The sequence below is a fragment of the Numenius arquata genome, chromosome 2 (assembly GCF_964106895.1).
Source record: "Numenius arquata chromosome 2, bNumArq3.hap1.1, whole genome shotgun sequence".
NCBI lineage: Eukaryota > Metazoa > Chordata > Aves > Charadriiformes > Scolopacidae > Numenius > Numenius arquata.
Genome location: NC_133577.1, coordinates 92327821 through 92351169, shown reverse-complemented (window position 1 = coordinate 92351169; position 23349 = coordinate 92327821). Strand labels below are relative to the sequence as shown.

Here is a 23349-nt window from a genome sequence, read left to right as displayed (position 1 = left end):
CAGAAAAAGTTAGGCAGCCTCCTAAAGCTGTAAGGTGGTGATCCTCTGCTTGGATGAACTGTACCCAGCTGCATGATATACAATAAGGTTGCTTATTTATAGAGCTTTTCTTCCAAGACTGTAAAGCACCAGGGTGACTACTGAGAGGTGTTTGTGCGCAATCTTAACGTAACATAAACCACAGCTTTATGGGGGTCCCTCATCAGCTCTTTGGTGGCCACCGTGTAAGCCGGTAGAGAATTGGAAACTGTGCTGTCTGAAGTTTATCCATGTTTCTTCTGATACTTGCCTAGAGAGGGCCATCTCCATAGCAATTCAGTTAAGGTGAGACATGCTCTTTTATTTTGTACGAGTAACTGAAACCCTATCCTATAAGCTCATAAAATGTGATTGCATACAAGATGTTGATGGCCTAGGGGAAGTTCTGAACAACTGAGAGTTATTATCAGGATTTTGCTGAAAAAATGATCCATGGTCTGATGTATTTTCCAACAGCCTTTGCAGAAAGACCAAAGGAGTCACAAGCTTCAGAGGCAATACCCATGTAATCCATGTGGAAGTTTATAACTGAGAACAAATGAAAAAACAGGAATTTTTCCCCGATGTACACAAATTGTGTCTTGGGAGCCCCACGCCTTTGTAATTTCTCACCAAAATGGCTATATATAACAATCTATACATAGAACTACTTGCAGACAGTAGCATTTGAGAACAAATTGATAAGTTAATGCTTCCCTTGACCTGTATCTGGTCAAGCTACATTTTAGAAACCCATCATTACTAATATGAAGAAGAGGTTAATCTAGTAATGTGCAGTTTTAGAATGATAGATGAGTTGAGGCACATGAGCTATTTAACACTGTACCCAGCAGCACCTTCTTGTCATAAGTCTCCAGCTTGACAAGAAGCCCAAGGAGGGGTGGAGGGGGGCTGCAAACCTCTCGATGCTTTGTTTGAGTAATGGGACCAAAGTTGGAGGTGAATACAGCCTTAAGTCCAGTCACTCATGCCTTGCTCCAGTATTTTGGCTATGCTATTTCAACTTGGCTTAAAAGGAATTAGCCTCATGGCTTCTTACCAGCATGCACCTTCAATCTTTTACATACCCTCTCTGATACTGAGCCTTCAATTTATAGACTAGTATTGTCAAAGCTGAGTCGTGTGACTGACTGCCTCAGCTGGTTGTGGAAGATCTCAGCCCGGAGAGTTATGTATTTGTTATTTGTATATTGAGAAGGCCAGAATGATGCTCCTGTGCTGTCACATGCAGCTGTACATCCCTCTTTAAAAGTGGTAGAGCTGGTTAGCCCACCTGCCTGGCACTCACCATTTTTCTCAGGCAGCTTCAAAAAAACCTCAACCTGTGAAACTTGTAACTATTCAATTGTACTTAATGGAAAATGCGATTAAAAATATTTATAAATGACACTCAAACTGTTCCACCGTATTCCAGGCTACTTTTGTTCTTGAAGCACATCTTCTATCTGAATGTCTCCCTGCGCTGCTGATGGGAACAAACATAGAATCATAGAATCATAGAATCATCCAGGTTGGAAGAGACCCTTGGGATCATCGAGTCCAACCATCTACCTTACACTACAAAGTTCTCCCCTATACCATATCCCCCAACACCACATAACTGAAACACCATTGCAGAACGCGATAGAGGGAAACACTGCCTATTTTACTAATGCCTGATACTGACAGCCTGCATACAAAATCTTAAAAGCACTCAGACACTTCTTTTGTGCCCACTTTTAAAGGGTTTAATGAAACATATAGAAACTGACATTTTAAACCTGTAGCTTTGGATGTTATTTTGCAGTGTCGGTTTGTTTCTTTTTTTTCCAAATCACATAGCAATAGTTTTCTACCTTGCTGCCTTAAACTTCAGTCAACAAATAATGAAGGCTATTTTCAGATAATAAAATGTTTCTGTTCTTTGGCCTTTTATAACAGGTGGGCAGCCAAATAACACTGCAGTAAATATATGGGAATGCTAGTTACAGAGCAAAATCTTAGTCCTCCTAGGATAAACACAATTAGCAAGTGTATCACCATACTTATGATTAAGAATAGTTAAGATTACAAGGCTTCGTTAGACTGTGCTGCCAGATAAAAACGAAGGCTCAATTCCTTCCAGACACCAGACCTATATATAGTCCTTATATAGGAATATATAAGGAAACTGGTAAATTCCTTATACTTAAACTGGTATTCCTTAGACTTAAAGTGGTTTGAATGTAAGTAAATGTATTCTGCAACAGCATGCAAAGTCAGATAACATTTCTAGAAGACGTAGTAGATTCAGGGAAAACAGAGATCAGGCATTCCTTCGGGAAGTAAAATGGATAATATATCACATTTCATGAAACTGCAGATTGGCTTTGCTTTGCTTGTGAAAGAAGTGTAGGGCTTGATTTTTTTTTTTTTTTCCTCATTTCTTCACTACGGAAAGTAAGGCCCTTATTCTGCAAATTGTTATGTACGCATTTAACTTGACGTACAGCATATATTCCTGTGGATTCCACAGGACTGAGTGCCATGGATAAACGCATCTGTACTGCTTACAAGACTGGAGCTAAGAGCTTCAAAAAAGAAAATGAACTGAGAGTTTTTGAAGTGTGCAAGCACAATAAGGGGAACAAGGATGCTTTCAGACATTGATCTAGATCCCCGCTGTGTATTCTGTGTTTCTGCAGTCCCCATGTGCACAAGTTTGAGGGCAGGTGGATGAAGCGGACTCAGATTCAGTAATTTGGCTTTCCAGACCGGGGTTCGCTCCTAGGACTACTCAAGCCACGTGTTGGTGTATTACCCAAGGCAGCATTTAACACATCCTTAAAACCCTCCAACTGAGAGGCGGGGTGCAGCATGGGCAGGAGGGGGAGAAGGAGTGAGGAGGCTGTCCTGGGGCCGCGGAGTAACGGCAGGGGGATTTCTGAAAGTCCCAGCCAGCACTTACAGAGTGATTTTTTTTTTTTTTCTCGGCATATTAATCCTCTTGATTTAAGTAGGAGTATTTATCCTTTTTTCGGCTCCATCCCCGCGTTAGTATGATAGCGCTATTGTCGTCCAAACGCAGAGTCGGCGGCTCTGTATTAAGTCTATATAAACACGACACAGTACCGGCGCTCAATATTTATGTGGCGAGCACACTCGTACGCGAAAAATCCCGGGAAGTCCCGCGGCTCGGAGGCTTTGCAGCCGGCCAGCCGCCCCGTCCCCGGCGCAGCCCGGCTCTCGCCCTCCGCCCGCCCCGGCCGGGGCTCCCGCCGCCGCCTCAGCGACCTCCCCCGGAGCCGCCGCGTGTAACACAACGGAGAAAAGCCTCCCTCGTCCCCGTGTCGCCCCCGCCTCCCGCCCCCGCCCGCTCCCCCGGGGCGCCGCCGTCACCGCCGGCAGCCGGAGCAGCCGCTGAAGCCGAGGGGCGGCGGGGCTTGCCCGCCTCTCCCCCCTTCCCATCCCTTCCCTCGCCTCTCCCCGGTGCCTATATATAGCCGCCTCTGCCCGAGCCAGCCGGGAGAGCGCTCTGTACCTGCAGGAGACCGAAAAGACAAAATAAGAGAGGAGCCGCCAGGAGTGACTCTCCGGAGCCGGCCCCGCCAGGAGGAGGAGAAGGACGGGCCCGGCGCCGCTGTCCGGTGCCACCGCCCCCGGTGCCAGGCGAACCCCGCGGGGGCGGCCCGACCTGCGCGGCGGCGCGGGAGGCGCATGGCCCGGGCGCTGCTGGGGCCGGGCGCGGAGCCCGACCCCGGCCCCGGCGGCTCGGGGCGCGGGGGAAGGCGAGCTCCCTGCGGGCGGCGGCGCTAGCGGGGGGGCCGGGGCGGCAGAGCCCTCCTCCTTGGCGCCGGGGTGCGCTCGGCGGCATGTGCTGAGCTGCCCCGCGGAAGCCGCACAAGTTGCCTGCGCGGGGCCGGACGGCGGGGAGCGCCCGCCCGCGGCGGCTCCTGCCCGGTCCCGTCCCGTCCCGTTCCCCCGCCCGGGGGTCGCTCCCCGGCGGGGCTACTGGCGGCCAGGGTGATGCGGATCGTCGGGAAGTGAGAGGCTGCGCAGCGGCGCGTCCCCCCCGGGCCGAGGGCCCCCTTGCCTCGGAGCCTCCCATGCCTTCGGGGCCCCCTCGGGGGGCGGCGGCCCCGCGGGAGGCGGGGGCGGCGCTGCCGTGATGGCCCTGGAGGAGAAGCGGGAGAAGCGCCCGCCCGTCACCCCCATGATGATCGAGGAGGAGGCCGCCCTGCGGAACGGCAGCCGGGGGCTGCCGCCGGGCCCCTGGGCCGAGGCGGCGGGGCCGAGACCTCGCACCACGGAGCGGCACATCGCCGTGCACAAGCGCTTGGTGCTGGTCTTCGCCGTCTCCATCCTAGCGCTGCTGGCGGTGACCATGATCGCCGTACTGCTCAGCGTCCGCTTCGAGGAGTGCGGCGCCGCCGCCGACGGCCCGCCGCGGGCCGGCGGCAACGGGAGCCTCTCGGGGGCGGCCCGGCAGCCGCCCGGCGTGGGGCAGCCCCCCGGCCGGCCGGAGGAGGAGGCGGAGGCGCGGGGCGGGGAGGCGACGGCGGAGGAAAAGGAGGAGGAGGAGGAGGAGTGGCAGCGGCGGCGGGAGCTGCCGCCCTGGGCCCGGCCGCGGCTGCCGCGGCACCTGCGGCCGCTGCACTACAACCTGATGCTGAGCGCCTTCATGGAGAACTTCACCTTCAGCGGGGAGGTGAACGTGGAGCTGGAGGTGCGGAACGCCAGCCGCTACATCGTGCTGCACGCCCACCGCATGCACATCGAGGCGGTCCGCGTGGCCGAGGACAAGCTGGCCGGCGGCGTGCGGGTGGCCCGCTCCTTCCTCTACCCCCAGACCCAGGTCTTCGTCGTCGTCCTCAGCCGCAGCCTGGAGGTGCAGAGGAGTTACAACCTCAAGATCATCTACAACGCCCTCATCGAGAACGAGCTGCTGGGCTTCTTCCGCAGCTCCTACGTCCTGCACGGCGAGAGAAGGTAGCGGAGCGGCCGCGCCGCCTCAATTCCGCTCGGGACCGAAGTTGGCGGTCCCTCCTCGTCCCCTCCCGCGCCAGCCCGCGCCGAACTTCGGGCGGGGCGGCGCTAGGACCCGGCGTGCCGCGGCGCCGCCAGGCGGGTGAGGCCGCGGGGCTCCGCGCCGGCCGGCACCGGCGGTTCCTCGGCGCGCTGAGGGGCGCGGAGCTGCCGCGGAGGGTCGGGGGTGGCGGTAGGGGAGATGCCGGGTGGGGAGCGGCCGGCAGGGCGGCGGGACGCCCGGCCGGTGGCTGAGCGCAGGCCGGGCCTCGCATCAATCCGCCGGCTGCCTCGCCGGGGGTCCCCGCCGCCGTCCGGCCGCTCCTGAGGGCTGGCGCTGGGGAGGCGGAGCTGCCGAGGCCCTCTGGGGGGCCGCTGGCCCTTCCCCGCTCCGCCCCAGCGGCCGGGGCTGAGGGGGTGCGTAGTGGGGAGCGGGGACAGGCCCTGGGGGCGGGCGGAGCGGCCTCGGTGGGTCAGGGCTGGGGCGCAGCTTTCGGGCCGTGCCGGGCCGAGGTTAGCTGGGGCCACCGGCAGGTGAGCGGAGCGCTCCGCCGCCTCAGCCCGGGGCGGGGCGGGGGAAAGGCTGCGGGCTGTCGGCACCGCCTGCCCGTCGGGAGGTGCCCCTGGGGCGGCTTTTGGGAACGGACGGTGGTAACGAGTGAACTTCCAAGGGTGACACGAGTGAAACAGCCCGCCCGCGCTGTCCCTGTCGGGGGCAATCCCGGTCTGTTTAATAAACACTCCCGCCGTGTCCAGCCACCTGGTGTCCCCGTGTGACACAGCCTTGCCAGGTCGCAAATAGCAGCGCCTAGGGGAGCGGAACTTCTCCGCCGTTGTGCTTTTATTTCATTGTTTGAAACAAAAAGGCGGTGGGGTGTGATTTAACATAGCGGGAATAGGCTTATGCCACCTGCTGCAACTGGGTCGCTGCAGATTTTCACCCAGTGACAGGGCAGACCTGGTCAGCGCACGCTGTTTTCATGCAGAACAAGGTTCGGTGTTGATCTGTTTTTACTCGTTGTTGTAGCCCTTGGGTCCCTTGTTCTGATAGGCAGGATCACCATGGAGGCCCCTGTCCAGGTAGTTACGGAGACTTTTTTTTTTTTTTTTCTTTCTTTTTATAGTAGTTTTCTCATCTAACCACAATCAGGCTTTGTAGTACAAAGACGGGATAGCCTTCTTGATAGTTCTGGCACGGTTTATCATTTTAGAATTAGTTTGTTTTTAAGCTGTCATGGAACTGTATAATGGTTTAGGTTTGAAGGGACCTTAAAGATCATCGAGTCCCAACCCCCCTGCCATGGGCAGGGACACCTCCCGCTAGACCAGGTTACTCAAAGCCCCATCCAGCCTGGCCTTGAACATTTCCAGAAATGAGACATCCACAACTTTCCTGGGCAACTTTTCCTTTCTTGAAACATCCATGCAGTGAGAGGTTCTCACTTCCTGAATCTTACTGTTTTGTACTGTGAAGCCAAGAGTTTATAGTTGAAAGCATGGGGCAAAAAAAGTCGGACAGAAAAATAACACTCACCAACTCAATTAAATCAACAATCCTTGTATTAAAACATATTTTTGTTACTGTTGATTGCTGACAATTACTACCAATTTTAAACTGCCTGATGCTAGAGCCGCAAGCAGGATTAAAATTAAGTTTGTGCGATTTGCCATCGCAGTGGAATAAAATGGAAATTTGGAAAAGCATGGTTGTAGGAAAAGATGCAGATAAAGTGCCTTTTATCAGAGGAGTGAATGACTGGGGTAATCGGGAGTTCTTGCAGACCTGCATGGAAATGGGCAAATCAGAAGACAAAATACTGCTGACAGCAGGGGGTATAATGCACTTCACAAATGCAAGAAAATATTTAAGCAGGTATTCTTTTGTATTTAGACTTTGTATAGGAATAATTGAACTGTCAAATAGGTGTTGCAGTGACATTTTTCCAGAGTTACTGTATTACACTTCAATACTGATGCCCCAGTTATGATTTAAAAAACAACAACAGCAACAAAAGACGTATTAACTTTTTGAATCACCAAGCTAGCTTAGGACATGGAGTGAAAGGCGATGGTAAAATGTTTCCTGGTATTCTTTGTGTAACTTTTCAGATACAAGTTGCCTTTTTTTTTTTTTTTAAATACACTAGAATAAAGTCCTATTGGGCGAGATCCTTACCTTGTGTAAGGTAGCGTTGTTGTATTGAAATCAGTGGCATTTTTTTTCTTTACACCAGCTCACTTATATTTCTTTCAGTAAAATGTTTTTAAAACTGTAATCGGTGCGTGGTTACAGTTTCAGGTGTTTAATAGAAGTGGTGTTTTTCCTTTTCAGCTGTCACAGGCTTAACAACTCACTACAGTATGAAGTAAATAATACACATTCTAAACCAGGGAACTTCTTTGTTCAGAGCGTGCTCTTGCAATGTAGCAATTTTCATTTTGATTAGTAACTCATTTTTAATGTAAGACATATAACCATTTGTAGTCCTTAAATATGGGCTGCTTCTACTATAATAGGTAGACAGGCTTCTCTCATGCTCTGAGAGACCTTGATGTTCCAGCAGGACTTTAGCTTTCTGACATCTTTATATTCGATTAAAATACAGCAACATCGTTGGAGTAGCGGTTGCTATAAAAGGGTCTAAACCATCATTTTTTTCACTTTTGTTGTATATGAGGATTGAATAACTCTGGCTAACTGTGAGGCTTCGTAAACATAGTAATGCCTTCACTTTATACTTTTTTTTTTTTTTTCCATAAAGTTAGTTCATTTTCCATGGTCTCCACAGGTGAAAGTCATAAATCATCCTGAAATGTTGATATCCACATAAAAGTATTTATTTTCTTACTGAAATCTTTGCTACTTTATTGAAATGTAAAATGCAACTGATATGCTACAAATTTACTGTGCATTATGGGCCAGAATTTACTGACAGTAATCAACAAACATTTAATACAGAGCTACTGGAGAGTACCATAAGAATACGCATGCATAATTTAAATGAACATCAAACTTTGGCATAAATGAAAAGGAAAAAAAAATATATTGTGCAGACAAAATAAACAGACATATTCTTCCATCTTATAACAACTGAGATGTCATAATAGATAGGTGGTTGAGGAAACACATGTCTTCCTTTAATAGATGAGGTGGAATTAAAACACCTGCAAATTACTGCTGTGGGTACACTGAGAAGACAGGCTGCAAGGCTGTCATTCCCAGAAGCACAACTTTTTATGGTGATATTTTGGGGAATTGGAGATAAAAATGTCAGTGCCTGGAGAAGTGTGTAGAGAGGTGGATGAAATACTTAGCCTGCTCTTCGCTTTTGTCATGCTATAGAAGTTTTGTTTGTTTTTTCCTCCTAACACAGGGAGAGAAATAGACAATATTTTGGGTTATTTCTTTTTTTTTTTTTTTTTTTTTTTTGAACATGAGTAAGGCTTTAGTCTTTGGGAAGCAGTTTGTAACTTTTTGTTTGTTTTGCTTTATGGCACAACAAGCAAATTGATATTTGATAGTAATGCACACGTTATAAATATCACTGTTATTGGTAGTTGATGTATTTTTAGTATGAAATATTGACTGCCCAGTGCTTTCCCAGTTATGTGTACGTGGATATATCTGTCGGTCTGTGAGAATACAGAAGCTGCAGAGTTTACCAGGTTTTATTAGCCTGGTGAAGGGATTGTTTCAATGGCCTAACACATAACAAGTATTAAAAGACTACTGATAGGATCTCTGATTGGTGGTGGTGGTGGGAGGCTTCCTTTATTTAGAGTGTCAGAATATATACAGTATTCCCTAAGTATGCATTTACATGTATGTCTGAGCTCATTAAAATTGTTAATTCCAGAGGAAAGTTCATCATTCTTGCCTTATTAATAACAGGCCAGTACAGTTTTCTGTGCTCACTTGCAGCTTCTGTTGATGTCTGTAGCTGTTTAGAGTGTGCCTAGAATGCAGAATCAGGTCCACTTGAAACACTTTGCATACTTAATTGGCTGATTTGGCTTTGTTGCACTAGTGCAAATTCACTGATAATATGGACTTTTTCTGGATTTACACTGGAATACCTGGCACCAACTTTTAACCTTAAATTTAGAAACCATATGCAGAATTATGATTTTAGGAATCCATGTTTTATAATGAGACAAGAAAAATGTGATATGATAAATTCCTTCAATAATTACTAACTAAATAAGGCTTTTTATTTCAGAGGAACGACCAATGGTAACTGTTTCAGAGGTGAAAAAAAAAATTTCAAGTTTTTAAAAAATTTGCTTTATTTGAAATAAGTGATAATTTCACTGCAAAACATATATCTAGTTCTAGCAGACATGGATGCATTATGGCTAAATAAAAGTGTAACATTTCAGGAAGTTTATTTATTCATCGTTTTTTATAAAATAATGCTCCAAAATATGTATAAAACCCAAGAAGTTTTAGAAAAAGTTAATTAGATACTTTATTTTCCTTATGGGCTACTTATTTTATTCTCCCTTGGCATTAGAGGGTATCATACTGCAGAGTAATGCTTATAGACTGATTAATAATAGGTGCCACCATTTTCATTAAATCAAATCTATCCACCTCTCCTCTTCCCTCAGAGGAATAACAGGTAATTAGTCAACCTCTAAAATTCTGATAAATATTTACCTGGTATCTAAAATTGCGTGGTTATTTCCACTGATGGAACCTTGGAAAGTGAGATGTGAATCAATACCACTCAAAAATCCTACATATGTGCTACCTATACAGTTACATAGTTGTCATTTTCTCCTGTATGCCTCCAGAAATTATTCTTACCAATAATTCAGCCTTTTAAGTGTAGCTGCTTCTTTCTGCAAAGAGATCATTGCACATGGGTTTTCTCCAAATGTGTAAATATAAGTGTCTACGCAGAAAGGTTCCTATTCTTTATCTGGATTAAAATCTCTTTAGTTCCAAAAAAACAGTTATAGATTTTATTGTCAAACTAAAGCCTCCCCATTCTCTACAGTGGCATAACAAATGTCTTTTCCTCCTTCACAGATCTTTTAATAATTTGACCCATTAACCGAGAACATCAATTTGTTCTCTATAAAATAAACCAGAAAAGAAAAACATGTGTAGAAGAATGATGAACTACTCTCTCTGCTTGTTTAAACATTTGCTTATATTTGTAATTCTACAAAGCTCGCAGAATGGTTTTTTGGACTTGCATAGTCACGGCAGTGTTGTATAGTAGTGTGTTTCAGACCTACATGCAACCGGTACATTTGTAGACCATTACTTTATATCAATTGCATTGCAGCACAGGTAGTAAGAAAGTGATAAAGCAGTGCTCAAACACTGCATAGCTTGTATAGTTTATTTTTTCCCCGCCTTAGACCACTATATTCAAGCAGTGTCTTATATGGTATATCCGCGAACCAAGTGCTGTGCAGAGTTAGTAATTGCTTTGTGTGTTTTGTGTTTTTTTTTGTTTCCTTCTTTTCTAGGTTTCTCGGTGTTACGCAGTTTTCTCCTACTCATGCCAGAAAAGCCTTTCCTTGCTTCGACGAGCCTATCTATAAGGCCACTTTCAAAATCAGCATCAGACATCAAGCAACTTACTTATCTTTGTCTAACATGCCAGTTGAAACTTCTGTTTTTGAAGAAGATGGATGGGTTACAGATCACTTTTCACAGACCCCTCTCATGTCTACGTATTACCTAGCTTGGGCAGTGTGCAATTTTACATACCGGGAAACTGTCACCAAGAGTGGAGTAGTTGTAAGTATTTCTAATGTTGTATCAAATACATTTCGTTGTTTTGAAAACCCTCGCTTTTTGTAGAGGGATCATAACATCAAGTACTTAAAAGTACTTTCTTGATTAGCATTCCTAAAATTTGCCGGTTTATTTAGTGATAGCATGTATTGTGTATATTATATACTGGGACCTTTTCTGAAGGTTTGTCTAACATTTTTAGTTTGTCTACTGCTTTTTGTAACTGGTTAACTTAGTAGGTGTGGTTGTCTGATGAAATTTCAAGCTTTTAAATGTGCCAGTTCAATTCACCTTGGTTTTCTTGGGAAGTTTTCTCTTGTTTTTCCTGTGGCCTTTTCAATACCAGTGTTTGTGGAACTATTTATTAAAAGACAGCAGTAATACTGGCAGGGTTTCCAGTCTCTATCCTTCAGTACTGACATGTCCCTTGGTGTGCTGTGTGCTAGCTCACGAGGCTCCTGAGTAAATTCTGTCTTAGGACAGGACTTTACAACCTATCAACTTCCTGTGGAGGTCCAGGTTGATGAAAGCGCTAACTTTCTGGAACTGTTGTTTCCAAATATGGCACAGTTCCAGGAGTTATGCCATGAAAAAAAAAGAGAGAAAATCCTTTATTTATGTCAGTTTTGTTTTTGTTTACAAATATCAAGCTCAGAACTGTGTAACAAGCCAAAACATATATGAGAAATGCTGTCAGCTTAATAGAATATTTCACAGTGCTGTCATCTCGATTTTTGAGGTGAACATCCAGAGAAACCCTTCCTTCTTAGTTACTCTGTATAACAAAACAGAGCTAGTTCTGAAAGCAGAGGGCCAGGCAGCAGTTTAAACTGAGTGCCTGTCCTAGTTTGAAGTAAAACAGAACCAGTTTTCTTTTACTGGCCCGCCCAGCCCAAACCATGACAGTGCCTGAGTAAAGGGGGTGTTTACCTTACACTTCTGCAAATGCTTTATGACTTTCTGCTGTAGCCTGGGGGCATGAGTAAGGACAGCAGGCCTGCCTTCCATGGCTAATCAGATCAGGAAACATCTCCATAACCACTTTTAGTTAGCCTAAGCATTGAGCTGCTGTGGAGGGAGCTGATCCCACCTTCTCTGAACCCACCTTCTCTGAACCCAAGGTATTTTTGGCCTTCCTCACGCCAGCCTTCAGCCCTGTACAACCATATGATCTGGTTGAAAACTGACCTGAAAAAAACAAATGAAAATGTGGTTAAGTTTTCAGCCAAATCAGTTCTCTGATCCAGCTTTTTGTGAGAGCCCTAGTACAGATTCAGGTCTGTGCTAAAGATGAGGGAGGGTGGACCCAGGACAGTCCTCTTCACTGGCATTCCCATTTTACGCCATACTGAAGTGATCAGAAAATAAGTCTTGGTTTTGTCACTGGAACAGCTGGGCAAGACACCAATGGCCTTTCACTCCTTTACAGCCCTTTCATACCATGGGCAGCAGATGATGACAGTACCCTCTGGCCCCATGAAAGGCAAGGGGAAAGCATGGCTAGGAAGTGGATCTCTGAGATGCTTTAACCTATGAGTGTAAGGAGGTGGGAACTGCTGAGGCCATGCTTGCAGTCCTAGTGGTTACCTGTGATGGCTGAAAGCTTTTGGGCTTGTGGAATTGATTTTGTTCGGTTTTCTTTTTTCTTTTTTTTTTTTTTTGGCTAGGTTGTTTCTCTGTCAGTTCAGTGAGCTGAGTTAATTTAGAAAAGAACCTCACAAGTTCCAAGGCAAAGAAAGGAGGGAGAAGTGGATGCCTCGTTCTTAGTGTTTCACTGAATTTTCACTGAATTTTTAGAGTTGGAAGGGACCATAAAGATCATCTAGTTGCTACCAACAGATTAAACGAGGGATTGCTCTTGGGACGAGGAATTGATTGCCTCTGGCTATTGTAATAGTTGTAGAGTCATACAATGGTTTGGGTTGGAAGGGACCTTAAAGTTCATCTAGTTCCAACCCCCCTGCCATGGGCAGGGACACCTCTCACTAGACCAGGTTGCTCAAAGCCCCATCCAGCCTTGAACACCTCCAGGGTTGAGGCATTCACAATGTCTCTGTTCCAGTGTCTCACCACCCTCACAGTGAAGAATATTTTTTTAATATCTAATTTAAATCTACCTTGTTTCAGTTTAAAACTCATCGCTACGCTCCCTGATAAAGAGGGGTGTTCACTGGCCTAATAGAACAGGGTGAGATGTCAGGCCATTTCTTACTCCCTATCAACCAGTACCAAAACAGACTTCTATCCAGGTAGGAGTTGATGATTTTCATTGTAGTGTACTTCTGCTGAAGGATTTAGTCTTAAGCTAAGAATGGCCTTCTATTTTTGAGCTGTAGAAAACACTCGTTACTTGAGGTTCTCCTTTGTAACACTTGCAAGTTTGTCCTATGTAATACTACCCTGTTATCTCACTTTGAAATGACCTAGACTCATCTGAGAAAGAGCTGCAAGTAGTTCAGCTTCCAACATTGGTGCAAGCAAATACATGGAACTTGGGGGATGGACCTCAGGACCATCATTTTGAAAGACATAACCTAATTCCTCTTTAATTCATTTTCTTTTATTGTTATTCAGAGCTTAGACTTTTGCTGCTTGAGCATGTTTGATACCATGAAAAAAGAGGGACTCTCATGCCTTATAGACAATAATTGATAATATTCTGCTGTTCTCGTGTTTGGCAAAACTGTTCTCAGGACTTTAGGTTTAACAGGAATCCGACAAGAAAACCTAAGTATTAATTTGTTAGGAATTTGTGGCTACTGAAGCCTGATGGGTCTTGATGCTTGAGTCTGTTGGTTCAGCACGTGTAGGACATACATATGTATACTCTACTAGCTTGCCAGTACCACTATACAGAACTTTGCCAAAAAATTATGCAAGTTAGTAGGTAATCTTTGCAAAGACTTGAAGACCAAATGCCTACATAGATTGAGATAGTTTCTTATCCCATAAAATTGTTCAGTTAGTCTAGAGTTTTAGCTCTTGTTTTTTATAATGCCTGTATCACAGAGGTCTGTTAATACCCCAGAATACCAAAATAGTTTACACTGAGTTATTGGTTAAATATATCTTGCTATTTTTCAGTCCATTTGTGATCTGATCATCTTTAAACCTTGGTCAGTTTTGTTGAAAGAGTATCTTTTAGGGTATGAACTCACGGCAAACACTTCAGTTCAGAGCTGTGCTCATTCAGATGAATTGCTGAGGTAATCCATCTTTTTGAGTCATTTGTATTGCAGTAGCAGGAGTTCATGGACACTACTGAGTGAATTTGAAATTATCTGAATCCTGGCACATACCACTGTAAACTTCTTGGTTTCCTCCAGAGCCACTTTTTCACTAAAATTTAGTTGCTCCTGTATCCATGGCAATGAACTTAAATGTATGATAAAAGTAAGTTTGCTTATAAAAATGAATGTTCAGGAAAGTTAACCAAACCTCCATATTGTAGCATCTTGATAGGCAATTTCTTGCATTGGGGAATCGTTCTTCAATTAATGCAATATATATTGTATTTATTTTGTAGATACATGGTAGACACCTAGAAGACTTCAGCTTGCACCTACTTTTGCTTTTGTTTTGGCACTTCCGTGGACGTGGTTTAGGTTCACAAAACATTTTGGAGGGAGGGAGCTGTCATTTCAAATTTTGACAGCTTGCTAATGATGGAAATTTCACTTCTCTTCCAGCTGACCAATCTTACTAAAATGCTATGGTCAAGGGTAGGTAAACTCCCCAAGGAACAGGAAAAAGTGGTGAGATTAAAAGCAGTCCTCAAAAATGGTTAAGTGCTAGCTGGTCATTTTTTCTCGAAGAATGACATTGACCTCAAAATTAATATTAACTTAAGTGCGAGAATCAAATACATACCAAGTTATAAATAGAAACTGGCTTTTGGAAAGCTTAGGTATCCAATCAAAATAGTAATTTTGATATATCCTATATAATTCTTGCAGACATGAAGGTGGTCTGTATACTAAAATGAATTTGGAAAGGGGAATTAAGCAGTGCTTTTCTAGGAGTACAGCTCAGTGGACGTGAGTCAGTAGCATAACTCTTCAGTCTCCGTATGGGTCTGATCAGAATCCCTTCCAGAGCAGGTAATTTAAAAGCAGAGTTGACTTTCTATATGCATTACAGATATAATATGTTGTTCAGATTCACCTGGGATTACAGGAAATCACTGCAACTGCCTTTGCCTTTGGGCAGGGCCTTGATTCCTGCGGAAAGGACTGTGGTGCAGTCATCCATGCTGCTGTGGACTAGGGAGCAGTATAATTCTACCAGGGTGCTGCCTGAGGTAATACTGTCTTGAAGGAAGAGGGATGCCCTTATGAGCAGGCTTAGCTGATCTTCATATGGCTCTAGCAGTTGTGCTAGCTGTAGTTTGTGAAATTCATGGATCTGTGTACTGTCATCTTTTCACAGTACAATAATCCAGAAAACTCACCTTCATATGCTTGCTTACTACTGCTCATATGTTGTGTTTCCTAATCATACCTCTTATGTATGTTCATTGTCAGTAATTCTTAAAAGCAAAATATTGCTGACTGGATTGTAATGTCTGTCACATCACCTCTGCGTCTCTTTCCTTCATTGTTGTCTTTACCTGTGCTTTCAATCCACCAGGTCTTTTCCTACTATTGTTACTTCATTTTTCCACTGTCTGGATTTATTTTTACTGTACATGTTTAACTGTACTTCCTTTCTCCAAACCCTCTGTTTCTCATTCCTTTGTCAGGTGCACATACCTTCTTACTGTCTCAGAAGTTATTTTAATTCCTTTTTTTCCTGCTAATTCTTTCTCTTCTCAGTTAGTGGGAGGAGTGAGCGCTCAGGGACAAAGCAGAGCGTGTCAGTGGAGATGAATGCCCTGCTGGAAAGAGATGTTTCAGGGAGATTCATCTTTTACCATTCTTCTCTTTTGCTGTGGATGGGATGTGGAGATAGGTATGCAAATAAAGTGCCAACTGGCAGCTTTAAAGTGTTTGGCTCTTCTCAGGTGGTGTATCTGTTAAAAATGAAAAATAGTGCGTGGAAAGGTGTGAAGCCAGGAGGAGTTGTGGGTGCAGGGGTTAGAAGAGCAAGTGCAGGCAGTGCCAGAGCAGATGGGAGTGAGCAGCAGTGAAAGGAAGCGGCTATCTGGCTGGGTGGTGGTGAGTGGGAGGAGGAATGCCGATGGAAGGCAGTGCTGACAGAAGAATTTTGCGTGGTTTCACTTTTGCTACTCCTGCTCCTGTTCCAAAATGGTTGCAGCATATGTTGCGGGACTGGCTGAGTGTGGGCCTGACCACAGCTTGGTCAGCTGCTCAGGTTAGGACCTCCACTGGCTGGCTGAATCCATGCATGTTACGCTTTGAAGAGACCTCTACAACTGGGTATGTCTTGGTTTCAGTTATATTAAACATTACTGTAGAATCATCAGTGCCGAGTAATTTCAGAGAAAGACCTTGAGGCTAAGAAAGATCTTATGAGAAGAGTCATAACACAATAAGGCCAAACTTTATTGCACTGCTGTTGTTTTGGTATTACTTTATCTAAGATGTAATTAGAGATTATAAGTTCCTGGTTAGTAAAGATCTTAATTCAATACTTTACGGTGCAGTTAAGTTTATCCTGGCCAATGAGGAGGAGCTGGAATAATCTGGCCAAAGGAAAATAAGATAATTACTATTTCCATAGGGCTCTCTGGCTTGCAGAGAGCCTGCATAAATGTCCCAGCACTGAATTCTCTTAGGCTTGTGTTTGGGGGCCTCACTCAGCTTGGCTCAGCATCACACAGAGAGTCACTTGATTCTGCACAAGTGAAAAATAATTTTGGCCCAGGAGAGGCTAGCAAAAAGAGTCATGTAAGCAAACTTAGGTCAGAATCAGTTCATGTCCAACATCTCATGTTAGTTTACATTTAGCACCATGGCACCATGGTTTTATACTTGTCCTTAAGACAAGATAACTGGAGGTAGTGTAGTTCTTCTAGCAATCGCTGAGGTGCTGGAGAGCTGGGCTGTGCTTTCCCTCATCTTCAGTGCGGTGATCAGGCTGAGGAGACTGAAGAGCTGACTTTCATTAATAGTCTAAAAAAATAAAATCAGGTTGAACAACTATTCAGAATAACTTTTTCCCCAGTGGGTTCCATGATTTGTTAGCAGCTAGAAAAAACCAAAGCTATCAGTTCTCTCTAAAATAACTCTGCACTGCCTGTGCAGTTCAGCCTGTAGCTTTTAGAAAATTATTCTGTATTTGAAAAAATGTATTAACATTTTTATGTAATAGCAGTAATGACCTCAGGACCAGGCATTTTCTGTCAGTTAATGACTACCTGGGTTAAAGGCCTGAGGCTGTGCCTTAGGCCCTCTCTTCAGCTGCTGGTTATTAACTGCCAGCAAAGTCTCTCCATCAGTTATTATTTATTAATCAGTATTGAAGCAATTATACACCAGATAATTCTTTGTGGGTGAGCAAATTGGTTACAGCAGAATGATTTAGCTGTCAAAAGCAGAATTAGTCCTCAATTAAAATTAAGTTTTCTTCCTCTGCAACCTGAATTTAGTCTGGCTCCAGAATTGAGCTTTACTTTCTAAGCCCACCTGTACCTGAAAAGTAGCTTCTGTTAGCCCACCACTTACCACTGGGAGGCCACACGTGTATCTGATAAACAGATAGCAGCTAATGCAGGAAGCACCAAGCATATTGCTGAAGCCTGATGTGATGCAGGCTTGTAACGTTTATATGTCCTGGAATGGTGCTCTGATAGTGATACGGTGATACCCGTTCATTTTTGGTCTTCATTACAAATGTCGCACTCCCCAAAATAGCTTTCATCAAACAGTTAAAAATAAAATGCATATTATAAAGAATGTGTTGGGAGTTATGCAGTTATACTGAGCTAGAAAAGCACACACACATGAACACGGATAGGTGTGTTTATGCTTTCTTTTGCTTGTATGAAATTTTCTCTGTAACAATAGAAAGGCTGGTTCTACAAGTACCTTTTACTCAGTTCAGTGCTTACTACTGTGAATTGTTTTAGTTAAGTGGGGAACTGTAATATAGTGCATTAGTAATCCAAAGAAATCGTAGCTTTTTCAGATTCACTGCATCAATATTTGTTTACCCATTCTGTTTCAGGTTTGTAGATTGAAAATGACTTTTAGTTTATTAATTTTTAAATACTATAGCTACAAAATACGCTACAAACAAACAAAAACCTATGTGATCAGCATCCATGCTAAACTGAATATGCCAGGGAGTCTGTTAAAAACATAAATTGCAAACTTGCAATCCATTGTTATTGATTTCTGGTTGAATTTGCAAGTCGAATGCACCAGGAAAACACTGTACATGTATTGTGCTTACTCCTTTAAAAAAAAAATGCTGTCTGTCAGCACTTGTAGTACACGCAGTATTTAAATGTGATGTTTATTTTGTTAACATAAACTTTCTGCAATGCACTCTAGAAATAATATTATTGAGTTGAAAGACTTTAGTTTGGGAATGTCCCTCAAACCAGGACAAGGAACAACGTTTTGTTTTGGTTTTGCTTGGGAAGATCACCTGTAAGGTGGCAGTGATGTACTGAACTTTCTATGTAGTAGCAAGAAGACTTTTTCAAAAAGCATATATTCTTAATTTATGGCTAATTTGTAGGCTTATGGCCTACAGGGAGCAGAGAGAGAGGCAACACCTGTGATTGCTGTTCTGACGAGTATCAGGCCAGGGTCTTGATTGCAATTCCATACGTTCAAGAGCATTGCTTCATCTGGGGTCTCTTCTGGCTAATGAAAAGAAAGAAAAATCTGGGACTCTTAGTACTTTCCATTCATTCCCTGCCATTTGCTCAAGGGAGAGTGGCGCGAACTCCCTATAGTTCCTCCCATTTCTCACATTATAAGCAGGGGAAGGAGGGAGATGAAGGACAAAAGACTCTATTTCCTTTTCTTTTCATGTACTGATGAGCGTGTGCGTAGTAGTACGTACTGTGACAATGTAACTCATAGTGAAGGCTGAACACTCGAGCTGTGCTCTGCTTTCTGTACTACATTCTTTCATGTCTCTTTGTGCCTCTTATGTTCTGCTGTCATATTTGACTTCATTAACTTATTCGTTAAGGTTTCTGTCCTTGGCATCAATATGAATTCTGCTTTTTGACATCCAAGGAAGTAGCAAGAGTCTATTAACATGTTTCCGTAAGAGTCATGCTCTTGCTATGAAAGCAAAAATGAAGTGCCAAGTAATCTGTAGGCGGTATCTCACCTCAGGACAACGTAAAGGTGAACACATTCCTTCACAGCCTGAACATCTGTCAGTCAAACCAGTGTTATCCCATATACCTACCATAGTAACTGTGCTCTGTGCAGTGAAAAATGGATTACTGAGGCAGGTGGCTTAGTTGACATCTAGTTGAGTGACAGGTACAGTATTCATGAGGGAGGAGAGGGATGTGTACTTTTATTTATTTATAGACCAGTCTCTCTTCAGAGTTTAGGTAAGTTTTAATCATATTTTTCATACAGGAAAAAGAAATTTAGCCTATTTGTTCCCAGTTTTTATAGCCAGTAGTGGGAAAGTAACCACTCATTTCAGAGCTTCCTAACTATTGCCAGACCAACCCCTCCCTTTCTGACAGTCAAATATCTGTAACATTCACCTTTTAGGCTTGCCTTTGTCTCAGTTTTTTGTGTTGGAGAGCCTGCACAAATGCCATCTTATTTTTGCCTTTGTCCCAGTATTTTTTTCTGCCTTGAGTAAAGGCTCTATGGTTTGTGGTGTTACCCCCATTGGTAATAGTAGAGGACGTAGTCTGTTTGTTTGATTCCCTATGAGGATGTCTGTAGGGTTAACAAGACTCATTCTTCCAGTGGGGTGCTTTCATGCTTCAGGTACCTCTTCGGAAGATTTTTTTATCAGATGCCAGAACGGCACAGGTTCATACCGTAAACGAGCTTTTCCAGGGTCCAGCCTGTCACAAACTGGCTTCACATCCCTGCTACTCTCCAAGGGTGTGATTTGCACAGGGCAAACTATGCAGCTGTGGAGATAGCCCGGATGACTCTTGATTTCATTCTCAAGTTTATTCGATCTCGCAGCAGCTGCTGTGACTGCACAACTTCTCGAGGCCGGCACGTGGCCCTGTCCTCTGGGCACCCCTCTTGTGCAGTGGGGTGGGGACAGGTGGCAGAGAACCAGCTGCGTTGGCCTGGTTCCACTGAATGGTGCCGCTAGGAGATCCTCCACTGCTCCCGTCTGGCAGCTTTCTGGCTGCTGTGTGCTGTTGAGACATAGGAAGAGCAGCCAGAGATGAGAACTGAGCTTGTTATCTTCTTATTTGGAACAGCATAATTTGAAAGCAGATTATGTTTCTCTTTGAAGGGTAAATGACCTAAAGTGTATTAAAAAAAGTTATCCCCACAGTGGATTATCCTGAAAAATATTTAGCGATGCGTTTTGTTTCACAGCATGTGTGGAGCTGTGTGGCAGTGTGGGACGGAACGAGAAGAATAAGAGTTTATTTAAAATGACTACGGTGGGGGAGGGGATAAGAAGCAAGTAGTTATTAGCATTTACTGGGGGGGCCTCTGTGGGTACCCATGCTTTCTTCCCTCTCACCCTCCCTTTCCTGAGAGCAACAGATAGTTTGGTAGTCACAGCAGCTTGGAACCTCAATTAAGAGTTTGTATCCTCAGGACAGCAAGCAGTACCTTAGTTAATAAAGGTAAAAGAAGGAGGAAATAAAAGGTGGAGGAGATAAAAGAAGAAAAGAATAAAAGGTGAAGGAGGAAGAATGGAAGTGGATTCCTATGGATTAATTTCAAAGAAAGAAATATACCTACTGAATCATTCGCATACCACGTATGTGTTTCTTGTAGTTCTCCAGTCCTGTGGCTAATTAAATCACAGTCTGTGGTTGAACAGCAATACATCGGGCTGCTTTTTGTTTTACTGAAAAGTGTTCTTATATGCTTAAAATTTGACAATGCTGTTTTGGAGTAAGGTTATTGTTACCCTTTAAATACCATGGGGAGAGGGGGAGGAAGGAGACTGATTTATACCCGGTGAGAAAGTTTGATAGCTTTTTGTCTGACCTGAGTAATACAGATAGAAGCCCAAATCTGTATGTGGGAATGTCAGTGAGGGATAACATGTACTGCTTCATTTAAAGTTGTATGTATGAATGCATAAGCATTCACAAAATAAATAGTAATATTTTTGACTCCTGCTGTGTCAGAGAAGACATAAGTTTCCCCCACCCCAACTAAAGGAATAATTCTTATCTTATTGAAATTCTGCTAACTGCATTCAGGTAATGGAAAGGGATTGATGCCCAAACTTGTTTTTCTTCTCTTCATTAACCTTTGGTTTTTATTCCTTAGCAACTCCATATGTTTAAATGTGTTGAATATGCAGTTCTAGAGAAGAAGAACAGAGTGATCACAGGGAATATCTGATATATTTCAGTCCATAGTACTTTTACTGTATCACCTTTCTGCGATAAGCACCATCAAAAGTAGTAGTAGCATTCTTCCATTATTTGGAAGCCTCCTGTCATCCCATGCTCAGGTTGTATCCCTGCAAATGTTTCTCCATCTGCTTGCACAGAGAGTATGTCTTTGATGCATATAAAGTATATGTTAGCCTTTGTGCTTGAATTTAAAAACTCTTGCTGTTCTAGGTCCTACTGGGAAAGGGATGTATATTATTTCTTCTCTATTCCCTTTGTTTCTTTTGAAGGAGTACACAGCAGGGTTTTCTTCTGGAACCTGAGACCTTCCTCAGTTTGAGGTTTGGTTAGGACTCTCTGGGGGCCTGTGATTCTTAGTATGCTTTATTGTGATCTGCTGTTATACCCACGAAATGTGGAGTGGTGTTTCCTTCTTTTGTTTGGTTTGAAAAAAACCCCATAAGGTTATACTTTCCTTTCCTTGGAGCTCTTTAATGTTTATTCTTGAGCCAAGCTCATTTGGTCTGAACTGGAAATTTAGGCAGTTAATATGAGCAGTTCTAAAATTACATTGCAGTCACCTGTTGACCCTGATGATCAGTTTCTAACAAGTTTTAATATGCAGCAGATTAAGAAATAGAGTAGACTCTATTAAGTTTTCTTACTTAAAAATATTAGATCTATTGTGGACAGGGCTAGCAATGAGTATATTAAAATTCATAGGCCCCAAGATAGTAGAAATATGAATTCATTGGGAGTATGATATCTTGGCACAGAAAAAGAAAGTTTGAAACTTTTCCTTGTGTCTCCGTATCGCTTGGCTTGTGATGATCCACAGAGGACCAGTCATTCAGAGTTGCTGTGGGAAGTATTGTATAATTTGTCTGCCAAGTCAAGTTACATTAAGGAAACGTGAGGCATACACGTTTCCTTATGGTGGTAGCTTAGAGTTAAGAACCTTTTCAAAACAGTGAAAGCATGAAGAGGTTTGAGAAAGTGAAAGGAGATGAAGGAGGCCACCTCTCAGAAAGCCTGGGACTCCTTGCTACAAAGCAACTTTGAAATGCCTAACTAGCTTGTATGTGAGAGCTGCTTGAGCAGCAGAAAAAGTTCAGCGAAAGCATAATTTAGGTATGGAAATGAAGATTTGTAATTTGCATGGTTACAATAGGGCATATTATAACATTTGTCTTTACTACAAAATACTTTGATGAGTCACACATGACTAGGAATGATTACACTACCATGAAGTATTGTGAGGATAAAAAGGATCAGTGAATCATAGTGCAGCTGGTAGTGTAGAGTTGCCTGGTTTCATAATTCCGTTATTCAGGGGTTGATAGCTAAGAAGAAATATCCTGAGTACTGCTTTGTACGTCCGTATATGCTTTAGCAGCATATAAATTATTTAAATACAGTTAATTATACAGTCTATTCCCTAATCGAACTCACCGGTACAATGATACCTTGCAGTACCTACATGAGGAAGTCCAGAAAAGAACAAAACTGATTCCCCTGCAGAATCTATCTGCTCTGAAAGATGCTTCCTCTCAAATGCAGAGAAGACTTACTGATGCTGGGGTGTTTTCATTAAGTTGGAACTACTATAGCAGTTATGATAAACATTTATGTGTTGAAGTGCTTTTCCACGTTTATTGTGCTCTGTCACCTGAACTTGGACAAGCTCCCCCCTACCTGCCAACCCTTAACCACAGATTTTCATATCCTTTTCCTTTTTCTTCAGTGGCTGCTTTGTGGCATCTAGTCACTTCAGACTCGCAGTCTTTCAAGTCCAAGGATTTCTGTGATTTTCATTCAGCAGTCCAAGTCCAAATAATGTTGCTGAACCATAGGTTGCAATTTAATGTTGTATGTAACAGCATAGCTGAGGGCTCCTAATGAGCAGGATTGTTCCCCCCACCCTCGCCTGCACACTTTTACCATATTATTTTTGTCAGAACTAGTGATCTGTGGCTAAACAGTGAGCCTGTTCGCTGCAATAATCCAAAGGGAAAATAACGAAAACATTTATTAAACTTTTGACCGAACTGTCTCACCCAATGTGTGGATAGTCTGTGGATCTAACTTGGGAGGAGGAGGAAATGTGTGACTGTCCTTTTTAGTGATATGCCAT

At 43.7% G+C, this 23349-nt stretch overlaps 1 protein-coding gene across 1 annotated transcript in view; it reads left to right on the top strand.

The window, feature by feature from the left end:
• The first annotated feature begins 4165 nt into the window (after nucleotides 1-4165).
• Nucleotides 4166-23349, top strand: part of TRHDE (thyrotropin releasing hormone degrading enzyme) — a 215325-nt gene continuing 196141 nt past the window's right edge. The window contains exons 1-2 of the mRNA XM_074168551.1: nucleotides 4166-4986; nucleotides 10507-10780. Of these exons, the coding sequence (XP_074024652.1) occupies nucleotides 4166-4986; nucleotides 10507-10780 (1095 nt within the window). The remainder of the gene's footprint in view (nucleotides 4987-10506; nucleotides 10781-23349) is intronic.